The 27,694-nt window shown below is 39.8% G+C and overlaps 1 protein-coding gene across 12 annotated transcripts in view; it reads right to left on the bottom strand.

Moving 5' to 3' along the window:
• The window catches only part of APAF1 (apoptotic peptidase activating factor 1), an 85,870-nt gene that overhangs the window by 52,024 nt on the left and 6,152 nt on the right, over positions 1–27,694 (bottom strand). For 6 of the 12 annotated variants that reach the window (XM_036298246.1, XM_036298253.1, XM_036298250.1 and 3 more), the window contains exons 5-15: positions 20,663–20,846; positions 17,002–17,114; positions 16,768–16,899; positions 15,083–15,321; positions 14,612–14,779; positions 13,621–13,752; positions 9,411–9,524; positions 8,766–8,950; positions 6,019–6,145; positions 3,684–3,809; positions 1,482–1,613 (exon numbers count right to left, since the gene is read on the bottom strand). In XM_036298246.1, the coding sequence (XP_036154139.1) occupies positions 1,482–1,613; positions 3,684–3,809; positions 6,019–6,145; positions 8,766–8,950; positions 9,411–9,524; positions 13,621–13,752; positions 14,612–14,779; positions 15,083–15,321; positions 16,768–16,899; positions 17,002–17,114; positions 20,663–20,846 (1,652 nt within the window). Of the gene's footprint in view, positions 1–1,481; positions 1,614–2,430; positions 2,588–3,683; positions 3,810–6,018; positions 6,146–8,765; positions 8,962–9,410; positions 9,561–13,620; positions 13,753–14,611; positions 14,780–15,082; positions 15,322–16,767; positions 16,900–17,001; positions 17,115–20,662; positions 20,847–27,694 lie in introns of those variants that run through there. The other 6 variants (XR_004965896.1, XM_036298248.1, XM_036298254.1 and 3 more) reach the window with 6 other exon arrangements.

The following is a 27,694-nucleotide window of genomic DNA, read 5'->3' as shown; positions in this document are numbered from 1 at the left end:
AAATTGTGTCTGCAGGGCCCAGGGACTCAGAAAAAGCATGTCTGAAAAAGCACTAGGGGTTGGAAAGGAGTGGGGAGTAAGAGAGGGAAGAGAGATTAGAAATGCAGGCCCATACCCTCACCTCAACACAAAAAAAAGTGGGTTTTATCTGTTTTACACACTGACCTCCTATATAAAAGTTCTCTTTGGGCCCTATCAGTGGCTAGAACATCGGCCTGTGGACTGAAGGGTCCCGGGTTCAATTCTGGTCAAGGGCATATGCCCAGGTTGTGGATTCAATCCCCAGTAGAGGGCGTGCAGGAGACAGCCGATCAGTGTTTCTCTCTCATCACTGATGTTTCTATCTCTCAGTCTCTCTCTCTTCCTCTCAGAAATCAATAAAATATATACTCTTTAAAAATTATATCGTTATTTTTTTTTTAAAAAAAGTTCTCTTTGGGAGAGAAAAAAAAAAAGGTTCAGCTTCCTGAAAAGGGTAGGGGGCAATTTTCAACAAATGTTTCCATATTTTTATTAATTTTTTTAAATAGCTTATTTAAATGTCAAAACACGGAGTCTATGAGGTTTTCCAAACTGAAATGTTTTACCTACTACACCAAAAAATGCAATGTCCCAATGCAAAAATGGTGTGACATTTACAAAGAAAGGACATAAACCAAACCAAAAAAAGAATCCAAAAGAAGTTAGCAGACATTTCTGGGATCCAAGAAAATGTAATCTAGCTATCTTTAGTATGCCACTTAAGTGGGGAAAAAAGATAGACTCTTTTATAATTTGTAATTATAAAACATCATCAAACACGTGAAATGAATATCTAATGTTGGTTTTAGAGGGTTGTTGTTTTTTTACATTTTTTTTCCTATTGGCACCTTTTCCCCGCTTCTTCTGACAACAAAATCTCTCTTTTGAATCAAACCCCACTTATAACTCAAGTGGAGCTGACCTCACCTCATCTGTCCAATTTCTACATGACTAAACTTGTGATCCTTGGTCAATCTAAGGATTCTATCCTACCGGCTAGTAGGGTTATTTAAAAATTAGTATATAATCAGAACCAGGTCAACTACAGCTTTCTCTAAAATTAAATATGCAGAATCTGGGAAAAAGCAAGTTTCTCTTCCTCCATGATTATGAGTTGTAAGACCTATATAAGCCGAGCTGAGAATAGCTCTATTTCCTGTCACACAGAGATACCATGCCTGAACCAACAAAAAGGAAGCCAAGTCTAGATATGGACAGGGAGTTAGAGCCTGAGGACGTAGTTTAAGCATTTGGAATCAGCTCTGTCTGAAGCCATGCTCCCTCTAGCCTTTCCAGTTACATGAGCCAATAATATCTTTTGTTGCTGTTGAGTGAGCTAATATGAAAGTCTGTGTCACTGCAACCAAGAGCCCTGATTAATACAATGTACAAGAAAGTCAAAGGCGATGTCCTGATGGGTCTACAAATGTATCTACATCATTCTCATTATCCACACTTACTTTGAGGAAGCAGTCACTTGACCCAGTGGCTAAGAGAAGGTGATGTCTGCTGTGAGTAAAGTGGCAGCAGTTGACTTGCTCTGAGTGCTCATCATAGCTTTGTACCAGTTGCCCAGTCACAGAATTCCAAATCTAAAGAAAATTTTAAAAATAAAATTTACCACTACCTCTTATTTTGAAATAAAGCAAGTAAAATATGAACTGCTTTATGGATGCTACCCATTCTGTCTGTCAGATTTCCTCAGGCGTAGATGATGCTAATAAATACCTCCCACTTCCCTAAAACATGTCAAATAGCTTTTGTTAATAAAGCTTATTTTGCAAGTCTATACATGTGTCTTTCTATAACATAAATGGAATCTCCTCAAAACATTAGTCTTCAAGGGCAAGATTTCAGATGTTCATATGAATGAAAGCAGGCAGAGAAGTGCTATATGCGAATGGAATAATGGGCTTCGCTGGGAAGGATGAAATCCAAGACCTGGCTATACCACTTTTAATTTAAGTGTCCCTGGGCAAGTCCTTAATTTTCCGGCACCTCAGTTCCCTCTTAAGGAATATGTATACCTGTCCCACAAGCATGGTATCAAATGGGACAAAGGGTATGGTAAGTGTTCTGATGACCTCAAGGTACCAATAAGTAAGTATAGGCAGATGGCTCAGTGAAAAAAATAGACTATAGATTCTGAGGGAAACCTAGCTTTGAACCCTGGCTCCATGAGTTTGGGCAAATAATTTCACCTCTGAACCTGTTTCCTCATCTGAAAAATAGGATCAATACTTACTCTGCAAGTTGTAGAGTGAAACTGATCATTTAAGAAAATGTATAGTATAAAGCTTCATGCAGTATTGAGTTCACAATAAAAAATAATCATCATTCTGATCACTATGTAAGACGACTAACTAAGCATGTCTACTCCATCTACAATAAACAAATGAAATAAATTACCTAATCACTCTTCACTGGGCTTTGGACTTCTCAGAGGTACTAATGTCCCTCTCATAGCATTTTCTTTTTATCTCATCAAAGCACTCCCCAGAGGTCCAGAGAGTTTCTTTATTTTGAAGTTCTTTTAATTTCTGTCTCTTGCTTTAAATTTTGAATTCTTAGGAAAGAGAAACTTGATATTATTTCCTTTTACTCCTTATAACTTTGACTTTGGAACTGCTCAGAGTGGCCAACTGCAAGTCTGACTCAGAATAAAGGTTACAGAGTAATTAACTAGTTGGTTGTAAAGTCACCTAAGAGAGTCCAATATATCAAGAAATAGATTTCTCCAAGATCTCAATTTAGTCTGGACACTCCAGAGCATTCTTCAAGTGGATAGAAACTCCAGGAAAACTCCTACATCAATTATATTGTTCCAAAGGTCCACCCCACCTAGCCAAATTCAGCACTCCACAACCCTTTGAAAAAAGCCTGAAGTGAAATTCCCCCTCCATTTATCATATAAAACATTCCCTTGGACTTCAATTTATCTTATATTCTGTATAAATGCTCTAGCTAAAAGCCAAATTTAGGCACAAGAGACAAGAAAGAAAAATTAACAAAGATAAAAACTCCTTTATTTATTTTCCTCTATTTACTTTTTAGACTAGTAAACTAATTATTAATTTGTTCACCCATCTGGTTTTGCACTGAATATAAGCCAGTTCATAAAGGTAAAAAATCCGGGTTGCATTTCACAAATTACAACAGAATCCAATCTCAGATAGTAATTTTGTACAGTAACAGTAGACTTGACTTTTAGAATTTAAATATATTCTAATATGCACAGTATTGGGTATGTGCCCTTTTCAATTATTCTCAAGAGAAATATTTTACCTGTAAGGTTTTATCAGCTCCACAAGAAGCTATTCTGTGACCATCCTCAGAAAAGCAAGCATGGTAAGCAAGATTTAAGCTGATATTTAACCCACAGACCAGTCAATAAATGGCAGGCAAATTCTTAATTTGCAACTCTTTTTCTCAGCTGCCTGGTAAATATCTCAGACTGAACCACCTGGATATTTTGCTGGGACTTAAATATAAAGGTTTTTCAGAGAGAGTTCATTTACAATGGATAAAACTAATTTACCTCAAGTTAGTAGATGAACAGGTAAGAAGGAGTCCTTTAACCCTTCTTATCCTAGTCCCTCTATTATGGAAAAAGAAAATAAATTCTGTGGTGATTACAACTGAAGAGGAAAATGTTTCCTTACCTTCACTTTTTTATCCACTGAGCAGGTTGCTATAAATTTGTCATCTGTTGAGAATGCACAGCAAAGCACTTCATCTTCGTGACCCTTGATTTCTAGAAGTTTCTCTCCTGTTTCAGCTTTGAACACCTGCACAAGCAACAACAAAATCTTTTTACTATGTATCACTTAACCATGAGCCATCTATTAAAGAGCCAGGGTCCGTAACGTCCAAAATGACTGAAGGGACGACCGAATGCCAGGCTTCACGTGCAGCAGGCTCGGGTGGGCGGGGACTGGTGAGCGGGATGAACTGCTGACCTCTCAGTCCCTCACCTCCCCGGCTCCCACGGGCACCGCAGCAACCCAGCACTGACTGCCAAAGGGGCTGTGGGCTCTGGAACGCCACAGCACTGAGGCAGGAGGGGGCTGTGGGCCCCAGCTGGCCAGGGAGAGGTGGAACTCTGGGTCTCATGCGATTGAGGGTGTGGCCGGCCTACAAACCAAACCCTGACAGGAGGGAGAAGGGAGCCCCATTCCTCACAGAATATGGATATTCTGTCCATATCCAATGGATAGCTTGCTGTCAGTGGCCTGCCAGTCAGGAATCCCATTCACTCGCACCCTGGACCCCAGCGATCAGGCAGGCAGAGGCAGTTAGAGGCAATCAGGCCGGCAGGGGAGAGCAGTTAGGGGTGAGATCAGGCCGGCAGGGGAGGGCAGTTGGGGTGATCAGGCAGGCAGGCAGAGGCAGTTAGGGGCAATCAGGCAGGCAGGCAAGTGAGTGGTTAGAAGCCAGCGGTCCCAGATTGCAAGAGGGATGTCCAGTTGGAGAGGGTGCAGGCTGGGCTGAGGGAACCCCACCCTGCACAAATTTCATGCACCGGGCCACTAGTCTATACTAATAAAAGGGTAATATGCTAATTAGACCAGATAGACCGGACATCTTCCAGACGTCCTTCCAGACAAAGCCATGGCAGCTGCGAGGGCTGAGGAGGGCCGGCAGTGGCAGCAGCAGAGGGGCTGATGGGGGTGGTGCCTTCCCCTGATCAGCCCAGTCACCTCCCGCAGAGGGAGGCCAGAGGCAGTAGCAGCAGTGGGGTGATGGGGGCAGCACCTTCCCCTGATCGGCCTGGTTGCCTCCCACAGAAGCAGGGAGTGGGCCTAAGCCGTCAGTAGGACATCCCCTGAGTGCTCCCAGGCTGTGAGAGGGGGCAGGCCGGGCTGAGGGGACCCCCCCTCCCCCAGCAGTGCACAAATTTTCATGCACCTGGCCTCTAGTTATTGAATAAAAACCTTTCCTTAAAAGATCCTAATCATTGTTATTTTGCAACAAAAATGAACCTTGGAAAAATCACTCCAAAAATCAGAATTTGTGTCAGAATCTGTATGTTTTAAAATAGAGAACTATCCATTGTTAAATGTTAGTAATATTAATAAAAATAACTAACAGAGTATAGTTTCAGTTCGTGAGAATAGTTTCACAAATTCTTAACAAGCAAACAGAAAATATTTCATGCAATATAATTTCTTTCCGGGGCTCAAAAGACAAAATTAGTAATAAAGCACACATAAGAATAAAGGTTATAGTATAATCTTACAAAGACTAAAGCTATCATAATTATAAAAGTTTTAACTAATTTGATCCTGATTCCTTCAAAATCCAAAAGTTAGAGCACAAGCTTAAAGTAAAGCACTCATTCATATTTTCTGAAAACAAACGAGAACTTAAAAGGAAATTCCTTCAGGCACCTTAGGAAACAACCTAGCCCAATTCCATTTATCGCCAGAAATCTATGCCTGAGCTGGTGATAAAATAGGTATTTTACTTAATCATTGTTTTTCAGTCAGAGCCCTGCTCACTCTGCTAGAAAGTCCTATGTCTTTCAACAATTATCAATTCCTCATTACCTTTAGCTGGCACATGGGTGATGACAACTGACTGGCAGGGTAAAAGGCACCTCTATGTCACTTAGCAAGTTCAGAATTATGGAGAGAAAAAAACAAAAAACACTACCATATCTTTAAAATCGCTAGAGAAAGCTTTTATAAAATGTTCAAGAGCCGAAACCGGTTTGGCTCAGTGGATAGAGCATCGGCCTGCAGACTGAAAGGTCCCAGGTTCGATTCCGGTCAAGGGCATGTACCTGGGTTGCGGGCATATCCCCAGTAGGAGATGTGCAGGAGGCAGCTGATCGATGTTTCTCTCTCATCGATGTTTCTAACTCTCTATCTCTCTCCCTTCCTCTCTGTAAAAAATCAATAAAATATATTTAAAAAAAAAATGTTCAAGAGATTCAGTTTCTCTATCTCTTTGCGTACATGCCCTTTTCAATTTTTCTCAAGAGACATATTTTACCTGTAAGGTTTTATCAGCTCCACAAGAAGCTATTCTGTGGCCATCCTCAGAAAAGCAAGCATGGTACACAGCATCTGTATGGGGGCGGACAACTAAGCGAGAGAGATTCTTGATGTTCTTTTTGTTTCTAAATACAAGGAAAAAAGGAACAGAAACCCAACAAGTGAGAATAAACTTCAGTAATAAACTGTCTTTTAGCTTAGTTATATTCCCCAAAATACAAAATTCTTAAAATTAAATTGCCAACATGTAAATGACAGCATAGAAGATCACCTGAAGGAAAAAAGCATAATATAACAAACTTGGCATTTTAAGAGAAGTGCAGGAAGGCTGGGGAGGGTTGGGGGGGGGTGGTAAGAGATCAACCGAAGGACTTGTATGCATGCATATAAGCATAACCAATGGACACAAGACACTGAGGGGTATGGGAGGCTAGGGGAAGGTCAAGGGGAGAAAAAAAAAAGGAGACATATATAATACTCTCTGTAATACTTTAAGCAATAAAACTTAAAAAAATAAAATAAAATAAAAGAGAAGTGCCACCCTATATCAAGCAACCTGTCATGTGTTACAAATGTCACTGAGTTGGAAGAAATCTAGTTAATCAGATACACATCACCTTCTATTTTCCTTTGATGCTTTAATAATAATATGTACACCTGCCATTATGATGATGTACTTTAAAACCGCTCTTCTCAGAAGAAGAAGAAGAAAAAGGTAAAGATACAAATTATGAACAACAAATACACATCTATCAACAAGTGAATCTAAAAATCAAGTGAAAATAATCTGATGAACAGAATAAACTGGTGAATATAATAGAATCAGGGGTATAGAAAGGGAGTGGACTGACTATTCTCAGGGGGGAAAGAGGTGTTGGGGGTGCGGGAAGAGACTGGACAAAAATCGTACACCTACAGATGAGGACAGTGGTGGGGGGGTAAGGGCAGAGGGTGGGGTAGGAACCGGGTGGAGGGGAGCTATGGGGGGGAAAAAGAGGAACAACTGTAATAATCTGAACAATAAAAATTTAATTTAAAAAAAAATGCTCCAAAAATAGAGCAGGAGATTACCCAGAAGAACTGTGAACTAAATAAAAAAAATAAAAAATAAAAAACCGCTCTCCTCTAAGTACAATTATTCAGATATAGAGAAAAAGTAAATAAAGCAATGTTATTTTCTGTGTATCTTAATCTACTGAATATTAACTATCCCACAGGTATAAATATTATATTATTTTTCATGGGCTAAAGGAACAAAAAAATAAAGAACAAAAGGGTAAAGGAATATAACATATACTTAAAATGAGAAAAGTATCAGAACAGTCAGGATTTCTGTGTCAGTAACTTTCAGTACAAGAATATATGTTAAATGGTTTCGTGCTTAATTTAAGAGTCAAAGTTTGGCCCTAGCCAGTTTGGCTCAATGGATAGTGGGGCCTAAGGGTTGAAGGGTCTCTGGTTCGATTCCAGTCAAGAGTGTGTACTTCAGTTGCAGGCTCGATCCCTGGCCCTAGTTGGGGCTCATGTGGGAGGCAACCAATTGATGTGTCTCTCTTTCACATCAATGTTTCTGTCTATCACCTCTCTCTCTCTCTCTCTCTCTCTCTCTCTCTCTCTCTCTCTCTCTCTCTCTCTCTCTCTCTCTCCCTCCCTCCCTCAGCAAGGCATGCAAGCCTAATCAAGTCTCAGCCTCTCTGTGCCTGTTTTCTCATTTGTAAAATAGGGCAAATAATATTTAATAGTACCTTATAAGGTTGTTCTGAAGATAAAATGAATAAGATGTGAGCTTACTGTATATTACAGGCATGAAAAAGATAATATTTTAGCTTTCCTTTTACTAATTGATAAGATTAAGATTACTAATTGATAAAAGCAAAACTGAATGGCGTCTTTTAGAAGTTAGAAGAATCATGATTCAGGGAAAGTTTAATAAGGGCTAAGTGCAAGACAAAGTGCTAATCCAGCGATTCTCAACCTGTGGGTCGCGACCCCTTTGGGGGTCGAATGACCCTTTCACAGGGGTTACCTAAGACCATTGGAAAACACATATATAATTACATATTGTTTTTGTGATTAATCACTATGCTTTAATTATGTTCAATTTGTAACAATGAAAATACATCCTGCATATCAGATATTTACATTATGATTCATAACAGTAGCAAAATTACAGTTATGAAGTAGCAACGAAAATAATTTTATGGTTGGGGGGTCACCACAACATGAAGAACTGTATTAAAGGGTCGCGACATTAGGAAGGTTGAGAACCACTGTGCTAATCATTTTATACCCAATATCTCATTTGATCTTCAAAAAAATTGTACTTACCTCAAAGGACTGTTATCTCTATTTTACTTAGGAGAAAGGAGAGGAAGCTATAACTTGTTCAAAAATCATAAAACTGTGATTTTAGAAAGGAGACTCAAAAGTAGGTTTGTGGCTTCAAAGCCCTTGTTCGTCACTACTTACTGCATTACACTAAGTAAAGCATTTGGTGTGAATATTTAGAATGGCTTGTCAAAATGCCATACAGACAAGCATCTATTTCTATGGACTCTTTGAACATGTATATTTCTCCTATGCTTACTTCTCTAAAACTTTTCAATAAGTAAGAATGCTTATTAAAAGTTCCAGCCTTTCCGAAGAACTGTAGTTAAATCTTCCTGGAGTGAACTTATTCACTACCTGAAAAAATAATGATATAATTAGCACACTGTTCCCTTTGGTCTCTCCTAACCTACTTACATCCACTCCAGGTAAAGCACTCCGTTATCGACCTCCTGCTTGGCCTGCAGCTTAGCTTGCTGATAAACTTCTGAAGTTTCCGGCTCACAGAGACCCAACTGTACAATACTAGGAAATGGTTGTCGTCCAAGAAGATGTCCATTTAAAGATAAAAACTCCTGGAAATTCTCACAGACTGCATAATCCTATGAACAAACTGAAATCTCTTAGAAACATAACCAGAGCCAACATTTTTCTGTTTCTGTGATCTCATCACTTTAAAGGTTTAAATAACATAGTCTCTATGTGAGCTAAACTTGAATAACCAACCACTTAGGTAACAAATATAGACTTTTAAACATAGGATAAACTTTTAAACATAGGATGAAAATCTCATTATCAAAGTACTACTTTCTTAATACATTCTTTAAAAACAATAACAAAAAAAAAAAACCCTGAACACTACTTCTTCAAATTTCAAAACTGAATTCTACTCACATTCCCAATAGGCTAGGAAGCAAAATAATTAGAATAATCAAAGGTCAAAATAAGAAAATTCTCTTTCTTCATTCCTTTCTATTCTGCTCGTCCCCACTATTAAACCCTAGAATTAAATGTCAAAAAAAGCATGTCCTTTCAGGACTTACTTGTTGAATGAATATATACCTTTTCATCCAGTATATCCCTGTATTCCACAAATTCATGAATCAGATGAGCAGGGCCTACAAGTTCCGTTTTTGCTTTAATCCAATCCAGGGAAAACATTAAAGCACAAAGTTCCTTTTAAAAAATAAATAAATAATAAGATCAGGAGCCCTGTTAAAGAAATCAGAGAATTTTAAGTCTACCATCATTATCCTAACACTACTGAAACTTAGCAGTCACTCAAATTTAAGGACAAAAAGGAAACTATTGAAAAGAAAAACATAAATAGCCCTGGCCGGTTTGGCTCAGTGGATGGGGCGTTGGCTTGTGGACTGAAGGGTCCCAGGTTCGATTCTGGTCAAGGGCATGTATCTTGGTTGCGGGCACATCCCCAGTGGGGAGTGTGCAGGAGGCAGCTGATCGATGTTTCTAGCTCTCTATCCCTCTCCCTTCCTCTCTATAAAAAATCAACAAAATATATTTAACAAAATAAAAATAAAAAAAGAAACACATAAATAGTTCCAAAGAAACATAAAATGGACCTCACATCTTAACTCAAAATAAATTTTAGTTGTATTAAAGACTTAAATATAAAATAGAAAACTTCAGAAAAAACTAGAACAGGTAAATATTTCTATAAGCCTGCAATGAAGGAAATGTTTGCAGACATGACACCAAAGTAAACTACAAAAAAGAAAAATGGTGTATTTAATAACATAAAAACTCAAATCTTCAATATAGTAGAAAACAATATAAATAAATTTGAAGACAAAAATATAAACCAGGAAAAAAAATTTTATAATAGGTATAATAGATGACAGTATTAATAGACTAAAAATGACTATTCATTCAGTTTTATAGAAAATTCTTCAAAAATAAGAAGAAGATAAACACCCCAATATAAAAAATAGGTAAAGGCAATGAATGAGAACCAATTCACAAAACAAAAAGCACAGTTTTTTTTTCTGCCACCACCAGGCTGGAACCTTAGTTTCTTCATTTTGTAAATGGAGATACTAGTAGCCCTACCTCACAGGGTTGTGATAAAACTTTACATGAGTTAGTATGTGTAAAATACTTGGAACAAATCCTGGTGCATAGTAAACACTTAGTAAATTTTAGCTGTTATTATTATAACAACCCTATCTCAATATTTAACCATTACCATTGCCTTCATGGAATATAATTTATCTCAAGCAATAGCTAATTCCATTTACCTATCATGGCTCATAGGCAGTTATTTACATGAGCAAGGATAAAGGCTAGGACAAAGTCAACCTAAAGTATTTCAATGAGAAAGTAACATGTTATCTAAACTCTCTGTGCACATACTTAATTACAAAGTCATTACTTAATCCTCTACCTCTAAACTCACTTTAATCTTGGATGGGAACATTGGTACCATTTTAATTAATTTTAAAAGATGAATAAAAACTTTTTAAAGAATTCTTTTTCATTGTGTTTTCTCAAAAGAATCTTTGAAACAGGGTCTAACTTGGTGAAAACTTCAGTGTTGGGCTGCCTGTGTAAGACTTACCCATCACAAACTATTTTTTAATATCAGATTTCTAAAGACTAACAGAAATGATAAGAATATCAGCTGGAATCAGAGCAAATGAACAGTCTTACACTATTGGTAGTGATGTAAGTCAAAGCAACCCTTCTCTAGAGTACAGTTCAGCAATCTGTATTAAAATTAAAAGTGACCCACAAATTAAACTTACAAATATGTGTGCTAAGATAATAATCAGATAAGTATGCTTATGCAAGCTAATTGACAACTGGTTAATCATAATGTAGCTACACAATGAAATAGTATGCAGCTTTAAAAATTATGTCGCTCTATATAAATTGACATAAAAAAGATGACCACGTAATATAATTAAGTAAAAAATAAAACACAAGATAGCCCGGCCGATGGTTGAGCATTGACCTATGAACCAGTGACCTCCGGTCAGGGCACATGTCCAGGTTGTGGGCTTAATCACCAGTGGGGTTGTGCAGGAGGCAGCCGATGGATGATTCTCTCTCATCATTGATGTTTCTATCTATCTCTCCCTCTCTATTCCTCTCTGAAATCAATTAAAAAAAAATTTTAAGTGGAGATTTTTTTAAATACTTGGACCTATTAATTCCACTTCAAAGAATTTTCAAAGGAAATAATATAGGTGCAAAGACAGAATATTCATTACTTCGCATCATAAAAGCGAAAAAACTGAAAACCACCTAAATGTTTAACAATTACAGTTTGGTTAACTAAGTTAGGGCATTGATATTTATTGGAATACCTTAAAAAAAACACCATGCCCCAGCCAGTCTGGCTCAGTGGATAGAGTATTGGCCCATGGACTGAAGGGTCCCGGGTTCAATTCCAGTCAAGGGCATGTACCTCAGTTGCAGGCTCAATCCCAGGCCTTGATCAGGGAGTGTGTGGGAGGCAACCAATCAATGTGTCTCTCTCATATTGATGTCTCTCTATCTCTCTCTTTTTTCCTCCCTCCCTCCCTCCCTCTCTAAAAATCAATGGAAAAATATCTTCAGGGAAGATGACCAAAAAAACAACCACCAGACTACAGCACCATTTTTGTAACCAAGAAATAATGTTGCCGAAACCGGTTTGGCTCAGTGGATAGAGCGTCGGCCTGCGGACTGAAAGGTCCCTGGTTCGATTCCGGTCAAGGGCATGTACCTGGGTTGCGGGCATATCCCCAATAGGAGATGTGCAGGAGGCAGCTGATCGATGTTTCTCTCTCATCGATGTTTCTAACTCTCTATCTCTCTCCCTTCCTCTCTGTAAAAAATCAATAAAATATATTAAAAAAAAAAAAAAAAAGAAATAATGTACCTAAGCAGAGAAAAATAACTCAACTTGGCCAGTAGTTCAGTGGTTAGAGCATTGGCCTGAGCACCAAAGGGTCTCAGGTTTGATTCCCAGTCAAGGGCATATACCTTGATTGCAGGTTTGATCCCTACCCAGGTCAGGGCATGTACAGGAGACAACAAATCGATGTGTCTCTCTCACATCAATGTTTCTCTTTCTCTCTCTCCCCCCTACCTCTCTCCCATACACGCTCTCAAAAAAAGAAAATCAATGGAAAAAATATCCTCAGATGAGGATTAATAAACAAAAAATGAACGAAAGAAAAGAAAAATTACTCAAAGTTTTCCAAAATGTTAACATTTTCAATAGTTAACTGGTAGTTGACTTCAAATATCATCAATGTGTTAATGGTTCCCAAATGTTATCTTTAGTCCATAATCTTCCCCAGAAACCTTGATTTATACATCCATCTACATGCTTAATATTTCCAGTTAGATGTCTTAATATGAGTATCAGATTTAATATACTCAAAATGAGTTCTTAATCTTCACCCTGCCCCCCAAAATACTTGTTCTACCCACAGACATCGCCATCTCAATTCATGGCAACTCTAATCCTTCTACTGCACAAACTTGAAGTCATCTTTGACTCTTCTCTTTTACAATGTCTATCAAATCCATCAGCAAATGATGAAGATTCTACCCCTTTATCATCACTTCCTTTCTCCTGCATGCTTTTTTCTTCTTCTGAGCACTTACTGCCCCCTGACATAGTATACATTTATTTGTCCACTGTCAGTCTCCCCAAGAATGTAAGTTCAATGACAGGAGGGACTCTGTAACATAGCCTCACAATGAATAACAATAACAGTATATAGCAGGCATTTAATAAATATTTTTTAAATATTTTTGTTGATTTCATAGAGGAAGGGAGAGGGAGAAAGAGATAGAAACATCGATGAGAGAGAATCATCGATCGGCTGCACCCTGCACGTCCCCCACTTGGGGATAGAGCCTGCAACCCGAGCATGTGCCCTGACCAGGAATCGAACTCTTACCTCCTGGTTCATAGGTTGAAACTCAACCACCAACCCACACCAGCTGGGCTAATAAATATTTTTTGAATGAATGAATATACTTCGCCACCCTCTGTTCCCTCTCAAAACTTAAAAACAAATTCATACTGCCTATAAAGAAAAGCTACTGGTAAGAAAAAAATGAATTTTCAGGTGGTTCTTTTACTATATTTACTAAGGTACCTTTTTTTAAAAAATCACTGCAAGTAAAAATAGTAGCAAAAACAAAAATGCTTACATAGTCTATAATTCTATTTTTATAAATTAAAAAAATTCTAAACATAGGAATAAATAAAAGTGAGATAGAAGAAAATAATTTTTAAGTCAGTCCTTACTTTGTGCATATTAGCACTGGCCATGTGATAGGCCAGGAAATTGTACCAGTACATGCAGTCCTCCTGATCTGGTGAAAGAGCGTGTAGCTGGTGATGTCTCTGGAACTGCATGATTATCTTCTTATGCAGATCCTGAAACACAAAGGAAGCGTTTCAGAGGACAGAAACAATTTCATGACCTAGACATTACAGTAACACCAGCTTCCAAAGCTATTTAAGGACATACGGAAAATATTTCCATAAGATACTTATTAATTACAAAAAGAAAAAATAGCAACTTTACAGTGGAGATACTGGTGGATACTACTTTAATGAAGTGATCAATGGGAGCATCACTGATATAAGATGTATCAACACCCTGATATGATTCACCAAGAAGGACATAATTTCATTTCTGTGGTATTCTTGCCAAAAATATATAACCTTGCTCTAGTCAGAAGGAAATATAAGATAAACCTAAAGAAAATATGCAAAATAACTATCTAGGTATGGTGAAGGCTTGGGGAGGAGGTAGAAGCGGGGACGGGGGATGTCAATGGGGGAGAGGAGGGGGACATCTGTAATACTTCCAACAATAAAGATAATTTTTTTTAAAAAAACTAGCTAGTACTCCTCAAAAGTGACCATGAACGATAAAGAAAGCTGAGGAATTTTCACAGATTTGAGGAAACTAAGGAAACATGACAATTTAATGCAATATGGGATCCTGAATTGGATTTGGACCACAAAAAAAGACATTAGTGGGAAAGCTGGCAAAAGTCAAAGTCTGTGAATTAGTAACATTATAGTTACATAAAGGTATTAATTTTGGGAGGAACTAGGTGAAGGGTTTATGCACAAAATCTCTGTACTATCTTGTAACTATTCCGTGTCTAAAATTACTTAAAAATATTCAACAATAAAGAATTATTTTTAAAAATAATAAAATACAAACAAAAAAATTATTTCAAAATAAAAAGTTAAAAAAAAGAGCATACAGAGGTGCAAGTACCTGAAGCTGGCTGCGGTTTTGCTCTGTAAGGAAATCTACCTGAAGATCATGCAAATAGTAGCAAAATGATTTGCCATTCCGATCACAGAATAATAGAGACTTATTAACAAACTCTTGCAGTATGTCTTCAACTTCTTCAGTCTCCATGTCCCAGAGAACACATAGCACCTAGGAATCAAAAAAAAATGAGCAGGGCTGCAGACAAGGTGTAAACACACCCAAAAATCCTATCTCAAAGCCCTGAAGAGAAAGAAGCTGGCTGCTTCTCCAGCTTCACTAGAACCACTGAAAATTAGGTAACCCGTTCCAGTTCAACATCAAGCCCTTGATGGAGACTGAACCTTCCACTCCACCACCTCAGTCACATGGGTCTTATCTTTCCAGTATCCTCTGTAACAATATCCTTGGTACTGTATCCAAGGTTGCATGCCATAAATACCCAGTGATGCGGATTCTTGATCCTTTTATTACCTTTGTAGGCACCTTAACATCCTTCTGAAAGATGGAAAGATCTGTGTAATAACTTTTGATGTCTTCTCTGAGCATGTCAACACTTATAGACATGGCTTCATCCAGAGCCTCATAATCATAAGATGAAGATTTCCTTATCCTCTTAAATTGCTTATTCTGAAGTTGCCTGAGGTAGTACTCCCAGCGTTTGGGAAAATCACGTAAAAGTGCACCAATTAAAGACACTACAAGAGGAGAACCTAAAAAAAAAAGTCACTGTGTTAATATTGTCTCATTTCAGAATCACTACTAAGTTAAGAATCAATTTATTGCTGCAGGTTATCCAAAGCCTTAAAATATTTTTAACTCTTGGATTCATTTTAGGTATTTATTGTAAGGAAGTTATTAGAAATAATCAATATTTCATTTAAGCATATTCATCACAGAATTACTTAAGATAATGACAAAATCTTAACAGAAATGACTGAATTAAAGCATGTCATTGGTAAATTCTTTTCAAAAGATATTTAATGGCATTGTAAAATGCTCAAGATTTGTTATATAAAAAGGACAAGATTTTAAATGATGTATACCACATAATAATCTTGACTTTTTTTCCAAAGTTGTATGTCCTAAAAGACTGGAAAAAATACTCTCATGACACTAATAATTATCAGATTATGAATAGTTTCTATTTTTCTTTATAGATTCACAGTTTCAAAATGAATATGCATCAGCTTTAGAATTATAAAAATGAAGTATTTTTTTCTAAGCTTAAGATTTTTTTTAAAGTCAATTAACTCAAAACCAAGTATCTATTTAATGGCAGAAAGAAAAGTAAGAAGGTATTTCTATGGAGTAACAACAATGGAAAAAGTAACCTTCAGTGCTGATTTGACTACAAAAAGTTTCAATTTCTGGCCCTAGCCGGTGGCTCAGTTGGCAGGAGCATCGTCTTGTACACCAAAAGGTTGTGTGTTTGATTCCCAGTCAGGGCACATACCAGTCGGGGTGCATACCGGAGCAACCAATCAATGCTTTTCTCTCTCTCTCTCTGTCTGTCTCAAATCCATAAAACATATCCTCAGATGAGGATTTTTTTTAAAGTTTAAATTTTTGTATTTGAAAAAGACTATAAATGAGATTAAAAGGTAGACAAAAAACTAGGGAAAATATTTTGGGGGGGAAAAAACATAAAAAAAGGCTAATAGCTTCCATAGGGTACCTAAAAGTCAATAAAAATACTTATATCACAAAAGAAAAGCGAGTCAAGAATAATTTATTAAAATGCAAAAATTCAATAGATAAGTAAAAAAGTTCACTTCATAAGTAAAAAAATGTAAATTATGAAGACAAAACCAGTTTTTACTTTCAAATTAGAATACTACTTTTATAAAATCACAACCAAAAGAATTTTAAGCTCTCACTATATTTTTGTTCTCTGACAGCAGAAGTCACGTCTTTATGCTAAGATGCTGCAGGCGTTCACTTAGTATTATTTTAATGAATGAATGAATACCAAAACCTCATGACACATTTAGGTTACTATACATTTAGGGTATCAGAGAAGAACCTAAAATACTAAATATTCTAGTAAAGTTTCTGGATGTTCCTGTGCTAAATTGTCATATTCATTAACTTAATTTACACAACAGGGTAAATTAACATTTCTATAACCCCCTCATATACAAAATAAATAACTCTACCTTTACATTCTTTTATAATACTATGGGCTTCTTCTGGCAAATCTGCTTTCTTCATATTTACAAAAAGGGATAAAATTTCAAGTCCTTTTTCTTTTCCTAAGCCACTCTCCACAGAGACTACATATTTTGGACCTGCAAAATCACAAGGTATGATGAATAATTTGGTGTGCCACATGTATAAATATAATTGAATTAAAACATAAAGGTAGTAAAAACTAAATTAACAATCCTTACCCATTACTGAATCGGTAACACTCTTGTCTCTGGTTGTAAGGAGAATCTGACACTGATTGTCAAAAGCCTTCAATACCCAAGGATCCCAAACATCATCCAAGATCAACAGAGACCTAATTAAAAGAACTGTATTGAGTCACTAATGACATTTTAAGCTTCCTTTAAAAAAAGAGAATGCCACTACTGCCATATCCCTTTCACAATACAGGGATAAGCCAAAAGTAGGTTTACAGTTGTGAGTACATGAATGTCTAATCTTGTATTATTATTTATTAATTATTGTATTATTTTCCATACGAAAATAAACCAATACTTTTGCTCACCTATGTATTGATTCAAATAAGGAAAAAAATTTTGAGCCTTCCCCTTCCTCCCACCTTCAAGGCATATTAAAGTTAAGGGCCCTCTAAAAAGAGGGCTCTAAGTATTAGAAATCAGCAACCTAGTGCCTAAAAAGAGCTATCCATGTAATGGGATGTTTCCTATTCAGTCTTTAGGCATCAAAAAGAAATGGCAACTAGACTCAGGTTAGCACTAGACTTAATCATAGAACAATGATGATTTTTAACCTTTTTTTACTTACAAAACCAGCAATTTCATATGTTCCAACCTAACAGAATACACTAGCAAGATTACTTTTCATTTGGTTCACTAGTGGGGTGTTTTCCATCCAAGAAATCAGTTCATAAAGACAAAGACCTCTGTGTCAATTCCTGACTGGTCTCTCCAAAAACTTTTTTAAACTCACCAGAACAAATGAGAAAAAATGCAACTAAAACCTGATAGCATAATTACACACTAGCATTTTTGTCTGAATGGCACACTACTTCTGAACACTACAAAAAAAGTACATACACAGGTTGGAAAATTGCAGAAGCATAAACCAAAATAATGCTGAGAGAAAAACAAAATGACTGGCATCATAAGCCAGTCCGATACATCTGACAGTAATTATAATGTTTTCCTAAACACAAATCACTTTCATTTTGCAAAGGGAAGTGGGATTAGGAAGATACTGAGCAAGAAAAAGGGAAATGGTTAGTGGTCTCAATTCTATTTTCTTGAAAAGAATAGATACCAATGACTATCAGGGGAAGGGGAGATGATAGAGGGAACTGGAGGAGAAAAAAGCCAGACAAAAGAAAGCTTCCCTCAAATGAGTAGCCATCATAATCATCTAGAAGAAGCTTTTTCCAAAAATTAATCCTCTCACCTGATATCCTGATATTAATCCCCTTACCAATTTGAAAATCACTGCCGGACTCAGCAACTGTTACATATGACAGTGTATGTACTACATCATCAAGTGCATCTGTACCATCACTTAATTCTCACCCAATTTACTGTTACACTCCCAAGGAATACTTTACTCATCTCTGTTCTTGCAGCACTGATCCAGACACAACTCAATGCTACTTAAATGAGCAAATGAAAGGAATGGCCGCTAGATCATGGAAATTAAACTATTGACTGAATCTCCGGCTATCCCCTCCACACAAATAGCAACTGAGCTGCTGTCTCCCTTCTGGTTTAGTTAAAACTGTGAAATAGCTGGTAATAGTGCCTAGCACATAATTATATTGGTACTAGAGGCCCGGTGCACGAATTCGTGCATCAGTGGGTCCCTCGGCCTGGCATGCGGGATCAGGCCAAAACCGGCTCTCCGACATCCCTTGAGGGGTGCTGGGTTGTGAGAGAACACAGGCCAGGCTGAGGGACCCCACCGGTGCACGATCCGGGCTGGGGAGGGACGCAGGAGGTTGGCCAATCAGGGAAGGATTGTGGTAGGGCTCCAAGGCGTGTCCGGCCCATCTCACTCAGTCCTGATTGGCTGGACCCCAGCAGTAAGCTAACCTACCAATTGGAGCGTCTGCCCCCTGGTGGTCAGTGCACGTCACAATGACTGGTCGACCGGTAAACTGTCTGCCCCCTGGTGGTCAGTGCATATCACAGCTAGCGGTTGAATGGCCTTAGCATATCATTAGCACATTATAATTTGACTAGAGGCCTGGTGCATGAAAATCGTACATGGGGGGCAGTGTGTATGTAATCCCTCAGCCAACCCTGCACCCTCTCGAATCTGGGGACCCTCGAGGGATGTCCGACTGCCCGTGGGATAGGGCCTAAACAGACAGTTGAACATCCCTCTCAATCCAGGACTGCTGGCTCCCAACTGCTTGCCTGCCTGCCTGCCTGATTGCCCCTAACTGCTTCTGCCTGCCAGCCTGATCACCCCCTAACCACTCCCCTGCCAGCCTGATAGATGCCTAACTGCTCCCCTGCTGGCCCGATTGCCCCTAACTACCCTCCCCTGATGGCCCAGTCACCCCTAACTTCCCTCCCCTGCAGGCCTGGGTTCCCCCCCCCAACTGCCCTCCTCTGCCAGCCTGGGTCCCCCCCAACTGCCTTCCCCTGCTGGCCATCTTGTGGCAGCCATCTGTGTCCACATGGGGGTGGCCATGTTGTGTGTTGGAGTGATGGTCAATTTGCATATTACCTCTATTATATAGGATTGGTTGAACAGATGACTGGACAATTAGCATATTAGGCTTTATTATATAGGAGGATTTGTTGAATGAATTAATGAATTACTAAAATAAACAAATAAAATAAATTCAAAGTACATGAAAACAGACTAATTACATGTATACCCAAAAACTAATTCAACACAATAGAAGGATCCCAATTAAATAAAAAATCCTTCCTGACTCAGTTGCTTAAATTTATTGTCTCTTGTTCTAGATTTACTGTGTCTCTTGTTAACCCCTTAGAAACAATGCTCAGAGTAACAAGCTTGCATTTTCTAGCAAAGACCACTCACCTATTTAAGAAATATTTTTTGAGAGCCAAGAATCCTATTTAATAAAGAGGTAATATGCAAATTAACCCTTACCCCCTCACAAGATGGCTGCCTACGAACAGCCCAGTAGGGGGGTTAGTGAGGGATAACCAAACGACTGAACAAGCAGGCTGTGTGGGGCAACCAGACCGGCAGGGGGGTTAGTGAGAAACGACCACACGACTGAACAGCAGGCTGCGTGGGGTGACCAGGCCAGTGGGGGGGCCGTGAGAGGCGACCAGGCCAGCATGGGGGGGGGGGGCAGTTGGGGATGACCAGGCCAGCATGGGGGCCGTGAGGGGCGACCAGGCCGGCAGGGAGGGGGGTGCAATTGGTGGCAACCAGGCCGGCAGAGGGGGGCAGTTGGGGGCAACCAGGCCAGCGGGGAGGCAGTAAGGGGTGACCAGGTCGGCTGGGGGGCGCAATTAGGGGCAAACAGGCCAGCCGGGGGGAAGGGGGCCAGTTGGGGGATCAGGCCTAAACTGGCAGTTGGACATCCCCCAAGGGGTCCCAGATTGGAGAGGGTGCAGGCTGGGCTGAGGGAACACCCCCACCCCGCTGTGCACAAATTTTGTGCACCGGGCCTCTAGTGGGACATAAGAGATGATGTGGTATATAGGAGACAAAGAAGAGAAAAGTAGCAGTTTTAGGCCAGCGAAAGCCACTTTTTTTTTTTTTTAACACGAGAGAGAAGAGCAGGAAAGCAGTGGTTCTTTCTTAGATCCTCTACCAAACAGCAAGGAAAGGGTATGATGCTCTCAAAATGTCAGTAATTAAGTCTCACTGGAACTTCATACGCCAGCTACATTTGACCATCCGTACCTTGGGTGTTTGCGCAGCATCAGAATGCGGAGGCGGTCTTTAGCCTCTTCAATATTAAGTGGGAGCCTCTGGGAGAAACTCTCATCCTGATCCAGCCGCGTACAAAGGTTCTGCAGTTTCATCAGAAGCCCCGATTTGTCTTGTTTCCCAACTGAAACCCAATGCACACCCCCTGGGAAGCAACCTGGTGAGGAAAAAAAGAATAAACTTAGGCCTCTGGACATGCGTCCTTCTTTCAAAGATTTTACTGATAAGCAGCAGATTTGTTCCAATCTTCAATCTCATCACATCTTCAACTTCTTTTGCTTACGGGTATAAATTTTACTTGTAGGGTATTACTGAGCTTTATAGCCTGAATATAAGAAAAGTTGAAAATACGGAGAAATTTAAGTTTGAAGTAAATCTGCTTCATATATATATTTTTTTTATTTCAAAGAGGAAAGGAGAGGGAGAGAAGGAAACATCAATGATGAGAATCACTGATCAGCTGCCTCCTGCACGCCCCCTACTGGGGATCGAGCCTGCAACCTGGGCATGTGCCATTGACTGGAATCGAACCTGGAACCCTTCAGTCCACAGGCTGATGCTCTATCCACTGAGCAAAACCAGCTATGGCTAAATCTGCTTTTTATCAGTAAAATCTTACCAAACAAAATTGCACAATCTTTTTCCTATGCCATCAATCATCACTGTACAGCAGTTTCTCAACCTAAGCCCTTGAGACATTCTGGACCAGACAATTCATTGCTGCGAAAGACTGTCCCGTGCATTGCAGGACTTTTAACAGCCTCCTGGGTTCTATCCAGTAGATGCTAGGAGCATTCCCCCTCCCTAGTTACAACAACCGAAAGTGTCTCCAAACATTGCCAAATGTCTGTTGCAGGGTGAAGGGGCAAAATCACCTCTGATTGAGAACCACTGATGGCTAGAAATGGGTAACTCACTCATTACGGTTCTCATATAGAGATTTAAAGTAAAAAGTTAGGTTCAAGTCTGGCTCTAATGCTTACTAGCTATGCAATCTCTGGCAAATCACTTAACCTTAGTCTCATTCATTATACTGAAATAAGACTGCTTACCCTATCTATTTCAGAGTTACTCTAAGAAATTAATGCTATAAAATATGTGAATTGGTTGTGTTAACTGTAAAGGGCTGTAACAGACTTTCTTAGTGATATAGATCTGAGAGCACCTTACACATAGTAAGCTGTGAACTAGTAAGCACTCTACAAGAGTGGACATTATTATTACTGTTCTGTCAACTGTTATCATCATCATTATTGTCAATTAAAGCACAGCATTTCTTAAAGTATATATTTTTACTTGGATATGACTAGGGGTCAAAAACCTTAATCCTTCATAGGCTATACTTAATCAGTTCCCCATAGATAGAAAAAAAAGTAAAATATGGGGAACAGCAGCATTAGATCATACCAGTGGCAAGATCAGAATTTGGCAATGTACTGAGAATCTAAGAGAGAACAAGTGACCAGGAGACAAAGAACTCTGTGATAACTGAGTTAAAGATGGCTCCATGAAGCATGGTTTGATGATCAGTGCCACTGTCTTAGAAGAAGCTGGACAAAGTCCTAAGCTTTACTCCTAAAAGCTTCATGAGTTCCCTTATGCTTCCTTCAGAGTAAGGCAACAGTTACAAAGCAGTAAATCCCTGGTTTCTGTTTCACTTTCTGGCTCCACCTAGTGTTGTAGCTGTGTTCTGTGAGTGCATATGTTTGTAAATGCACAGGAAAAAGTTTGAAAGAATTTACTGTAAATTGTTAACCATGACTATCGCTGGTGAAGAATTTAGGAGAAAGGGGAGAAAGGTAAGTGAAAAAATTTTTACCTTCTTTTTAAATGAAAATATTACTACTGTAATAGTTATTTTTTAATGTATCTTTATTGTTGAAAGTATTACAGAAGTCCCCTTCGTTTGTTTGTTGTTTTTCCATTGACCCCCTCCACCCTCTACCCACCCCCTCCCCCAGGCCTTCACCACTCTATTGTCTGTGTCCATGAGCTTTGCATATACTACTGCAATATTTAAAACAAAGTTTTAAACTACCTGTTGCTCCTACAGTTCTTTTATTTTTTAATTTGTGCTTTCTATTTTTAAAAAAAATTTTAAATCATCCTAGGATTAAAGACAAGGCAAAGAAAGTACCCTTTCTTTGATATAGCTAGCTAGTAAACTCTTTAGATCTAAATTTAACTACCTATTACTTACACCAAAGGTCTTTCTCTCCTAAATTTAAAGCTAATAAATGAGGGCATTATGAACATATGCAAGAAAAAAATAAAACACTACTAGCTTTAAAAAAATAGATCAAATGACCTACTGATCTGAAAAACTCCTACCATCACAAAATGACAAATATTGAAGCATTAATTCCACATTTCAGAAAGAACCTAAACATCTTGATTATGGTCACAAGAGGGAGCAATTTAGCCTTGTATGATTTCTATAATTCACTCAGAGAAAAAAATGCCTTTATTCAGAGAAAATTAGCCCCATCCGACTTTCCACACAAGGTTTATCCTGGTAGCAATTAATAATATAATAGCATCAGGGAACTTTTGGAAGGACAGAAGCAAATAGGCAGGCAGCCTCTGGAAAAAGCTTCCATTCTTTAAAAACTCAGGGGCAGAGAGTCTGGAGAATGAGTTCAATCCCCAGTAACCAGTGATTTAATCAAGCATGGCTATGTAATGAAGCCTTCATAAAAGCCCAAAAGGGTGAGGTTCAGAAAGTTTCTGGCCTTGTGGACACAAGGAGGTGGAGGGAGAATAGCACACGGAAGCTCTACACCCTTCCCACATATTTTGTCCTTTTGCATCTCTTCCAATTGGCTATTCCTGAGTTATATCCTTTTATAATAACCCAGTGATCCAGTGAGTAAAATGTTTCCCTGAGTTCTGTGAACCGCTCTAGCAAATTAATCAAGCCCAAGGAAAGGGAACCCCTGGTCAGAAGCATAAGTAACAATCTGGAATTGTGATTGTCATCTAAAGGCAGGATAGCGGGGAGAGATAGTTTGAACCTTTAACCAGTGGGATCGGACGCTATCTCCAGATAGACAGTGTCAGAATGGAATTTAAATCATAGGATACCCAGCTGGTGCTGAAGAATTGCTGGCTGTGTGGAAAACTCACATGTGGTGTCAGAAATTAAGTAGTGTTGTAGTTGTGTAGAGGCGACACATAGGAGGAGTGTGTTTTCCCTTAGAAGTGGGGAAGGGAAATAAGAATGGGAAATTTTTAAAAGGAAATACACACAGCAAGAAACTACAGACCTAATATGATAAAGACTATGAACTAACCCAGCCAGCATAGCTCAGTGGTTGAGCATCCACCTACGAACCAGTAGGTCACTGTGCAATTCCCCATCAGGGCATATGCCAGGGTTGCAGGCTCAATCCCCAGTGGGGAGCATGCAGAAGGCAGCCTATTAATGATACTCTCTCATCATTAATGTTTCTCTCTCTCTCTCTCTCCCTCTCCCTTCCTCTCTGAAAGCAATAAAAATATATTTTTTTTTAAAAAGACTGTGAACTAAAAAATATAATTAATTCAATCCTCTGTACTTGAAATCTCACAAGAGCATATAAGGAATACGAATTAAGCTCACTATACACGGGAAAATTGCAACTGTCGCTAACCTTTTCCTAAAACAAAATATTTAAAATCTATTCCAACAGCACAGTTTATACAATACTAGGGGCCCGGTGCACGAAATTCGTACACTGGGTGTGGGGGGGGGGGGGAGTGTCCCTCAGCCCAGCCTGCCCCCTCTCACATACTGGGAGCCCTCAGGCATTGACCCCCATCATCCTCCAATCGCAGGATCGGCCCCTTGCCCAGGCCTCATTTCCCCCCATCACTGGTTCTGCCTCCAGCCCAGGCCTGATGCCTCTGGCCCAGGCGTCAGGCCTGGGCAGGGGACCCCCAGACCCCTCCGATTGCTGGCTCTGCCCCTTTCCCAGGCCTGATGCCTCCGCCAGAGGCGTAGACCCCCATCACCCTCCAATTGCCTGATTGGCCCCTTGCCCAGGCCTGACGCCTCCGCCAGAGGTGTCAGGCTTGGACAGGGGACCCCCATCTCCCCCCAATCACTGGCTCTGACCCCCGCCCAGGCCTGAGGCCTCTGGCCCAGGAATCATGCCTGGGCAGGGGACCCCCATCTCCCTCTGATCGCTTGCTCCACCCCCCGCCCAAGCCTGACGCCTCTGACCCAGGCTTCAGGCCTGGGCAAGGGGACCATCATATCCCCCCAATCCCCAGCTCTGCCCCCCACCCAGGCCTGATGCCTCTGCCAGAGGAGTTGACCCTCATCACCCTCCGATCACCAATCACCGGATCGGCCCCTTGACCAGGCCTGAGGCCTCCGGCAGAGGTGTCAGGCCTGGGCAGGGGACCCCCAGCTCCCCGCGGGTGCAGGCTCCGCCCCTGCCCAGGCCTAACGCCTCTGGCCTAGGCGTCCGGCCCAGGCAGCGGGGACCCGCAGCTGCAGCGGCCCGGCGATCGTGGGCTCCGCTTTAGGCCCAGGCAAGGGACCCCTAGCTCCTGGGACTGCCAGCTTCGACCGTGCCCAGCTCCCATCGCTGGCTCCACCCCTACTTCCTGCTATCACTGGCCAGGGCGGCAAAGGTGCCTGATTCTCCGATCATGGCTGGGGGGCAGGGCAAAGGCGGCCCTGGGGCCGCTCTTAGCTCCCCCCTGGGTTTCCGATCACTGTCAGTGGCAGGGGGCTTCTTCCTGCTTTCCCTTTCGCCTCCCTGCATTGTGCCTACATATGCAAATTAACCGCCATCTTGTTGGCAGTTAACTGCCAATCTTTGTTGGCAGTTAATTTGCATATAGCCCTGATTAGCCAATGAAAAGGGTAGCGTCGTACGCCAATTACCATTTTTCTCTTTTATTAGTGTAGATGATTCCTGGGCAATTAATACCATAAGTTGTTAGTCAATTTTAACTGCTAAAATTGAAAATTCACCCCAATAATTGAGTGATTTCAACTGAGTTGAGGGTACACTTTTAACCCTATAAATTAGCACATTATAAATGTATATTTTATAGGAAATTCATCATAATATTGAAAGAAAAACCCATTTCATCCTGAAATATCCTTGGTGATCAATTTTGCAGAAGAAAGATAGATAGATAGATAGATAGATAGATAGATAGATAGATAGATATAGATAATAGATAGATAAAGATTTACATAGAGCTAAGTCCCAGGAAACTTCTTTATAATGACAAAGAAGTAGGAATTGGGCATACTTTCAACAAGAATAAGACCAACACCGCTGACAAAGGCTTGAAGTATAAATAAAGCCACATGTATACAACAGGTGTGCCCTAGCCTTCACATTTCCAAATCTCTTAGAGGTTTAATATTTATTCCATTCATTCTGTCATCTCATCATAAAGGATCTTAATGACTAATTATGCATTAAAAATAAAAAAGTTACTAACAACCAGAAGTCAGGAACTGTCCTTTACTTCTCCTAGAACTCACTAATGAATAGAGGCAACCAATGAGGAAGCTGTATAACTATTCCTGACAATACCCCGAGAACCTATCAGACTCATTAAAGTCAGGAGTACACCAGCCAAGTGTCCTAAAACCCTCTTCTGTACAGTTTGCCCTTCCCCACTGCAGTAACTACCCAATATCCTTCCCACCTTCCCTACTCTCTCATCCCTACCTACTCTGTCTGACAAATTTCTAGTCTTCTTCCAAACTCTAGCTAAAATGCCATCTCATTCAGGAAGCCTATCCTCTTTCCCTATAGATATAATGCATCCGTCCTTCGTTCTAACTTTGTACCTTATACTTGTTTCTACTGGTCAGTTTATCACAAATATCATAATTTGTTTACATGTTTATCTCCCCTACTAGAACGTGAGTGAATCCTTATTAGATAAGCAAACTGTGCCTTCTTTCTGGATTCCCAGTACCCACAGCAGTGCCTGACACCACAGAAGGCTCTCAAACATTTACAGAATACCTAAAGCAAGAAAAGTCAGTCACCAGATACCGAATGTATCTATAAAGTCCCCCTACAGAAACCTATCAACTCCCAGAAACCTAGTCAACTCCCAGTTTTTCTTCTTCTTAAGGCTTACCATAAATAGACAAGTTACTCAAGATTTTTATTTTTAAAGATAAGCAACTGATAAAATTATAGAAATAGGATTAGTAGTTTAATACAGGATGCAAATTCATGGGAGAATCACCTACTGGGACAGGCATTAATGGAACTGAGTTTCCAAAAATCTCTTGCACTATAGCATTCTGCCAAAATAGACACTTAAATAGGAAGCTTTATTAGTAAGTCTACTACTGCCTGAAAAGCAGGGATATAATCTTTCAAGATCCTTTTTCAACTCTACAGTCCCTTCATTGGTAAGATACAAGGGAACTAGCTTCATTCCAGTGATAATAAGTGCCATCTGATAATATATGAATTTACTGGCCTGGCTAGCCAAGCCTCATTGTGACGGGCTAGGTCGAAAATATATTCCCAATGTAACCATAACTGTGGTAGGCAGAATAATGTCCCCCTCAAAGATGTCCACATCCCATTCCACAGAATTTGCAAAAGTTATCTTCCACGGCAAAAGGATTTTGAGATGAGATTATCCCAAGATTACCCTTGTGATGATGGAGTCACAAGGGCCCTTATAAGAGGGAGGCAAGAAGGTCAGAGTCAGGAAGGAGATGCGATGACAGAAGCAAAGATCAGAGAGAAAGAAAAGGTATGAAAGTGCTGGGCACTGCCAGCTTTGAAAATGGAGGAAGGGGCCATGAGTCAAGAAAGCAAGTCACCTCTAGAACCTGGAAAATCCAAGGAAAAGAATTCTCCTTAGCCCTAGCCGATCTGGCTCAGTGGATAGAGCGTTGGCCTGTGGACCTAAGGGTTCCGGGTTCAATTCTGGTCAAGGGCACATGCCGGAGTGTAGGCTTGATCCCAGGTAGGGGGCATTTAGGAGAGAGCCAATCAATGATTCTCTCTCATCATTGATGTT

Source organism: Myotis myotis, unplaced genomic scaffold, assembly GCF_014108235.1.
Source record: "Myotis myotis isolate mMyoMyo1 unplaced genomic scaffold, mMyoMyo1.p scaffold_m19_p_3, whole genome shotgun sequence".
Taxonomy (NCBI): Eukaryota; Metazoa; Chordata; class Mammalia; order Chiroptera; family Vespertilionidae; genus Myotis; species Myotis myotis.
The sequence above is the reverse complement of the archived record's forward strand: the minus strand, read 5'-3'. Positions and strand labels throughout refer to the sequence as shown.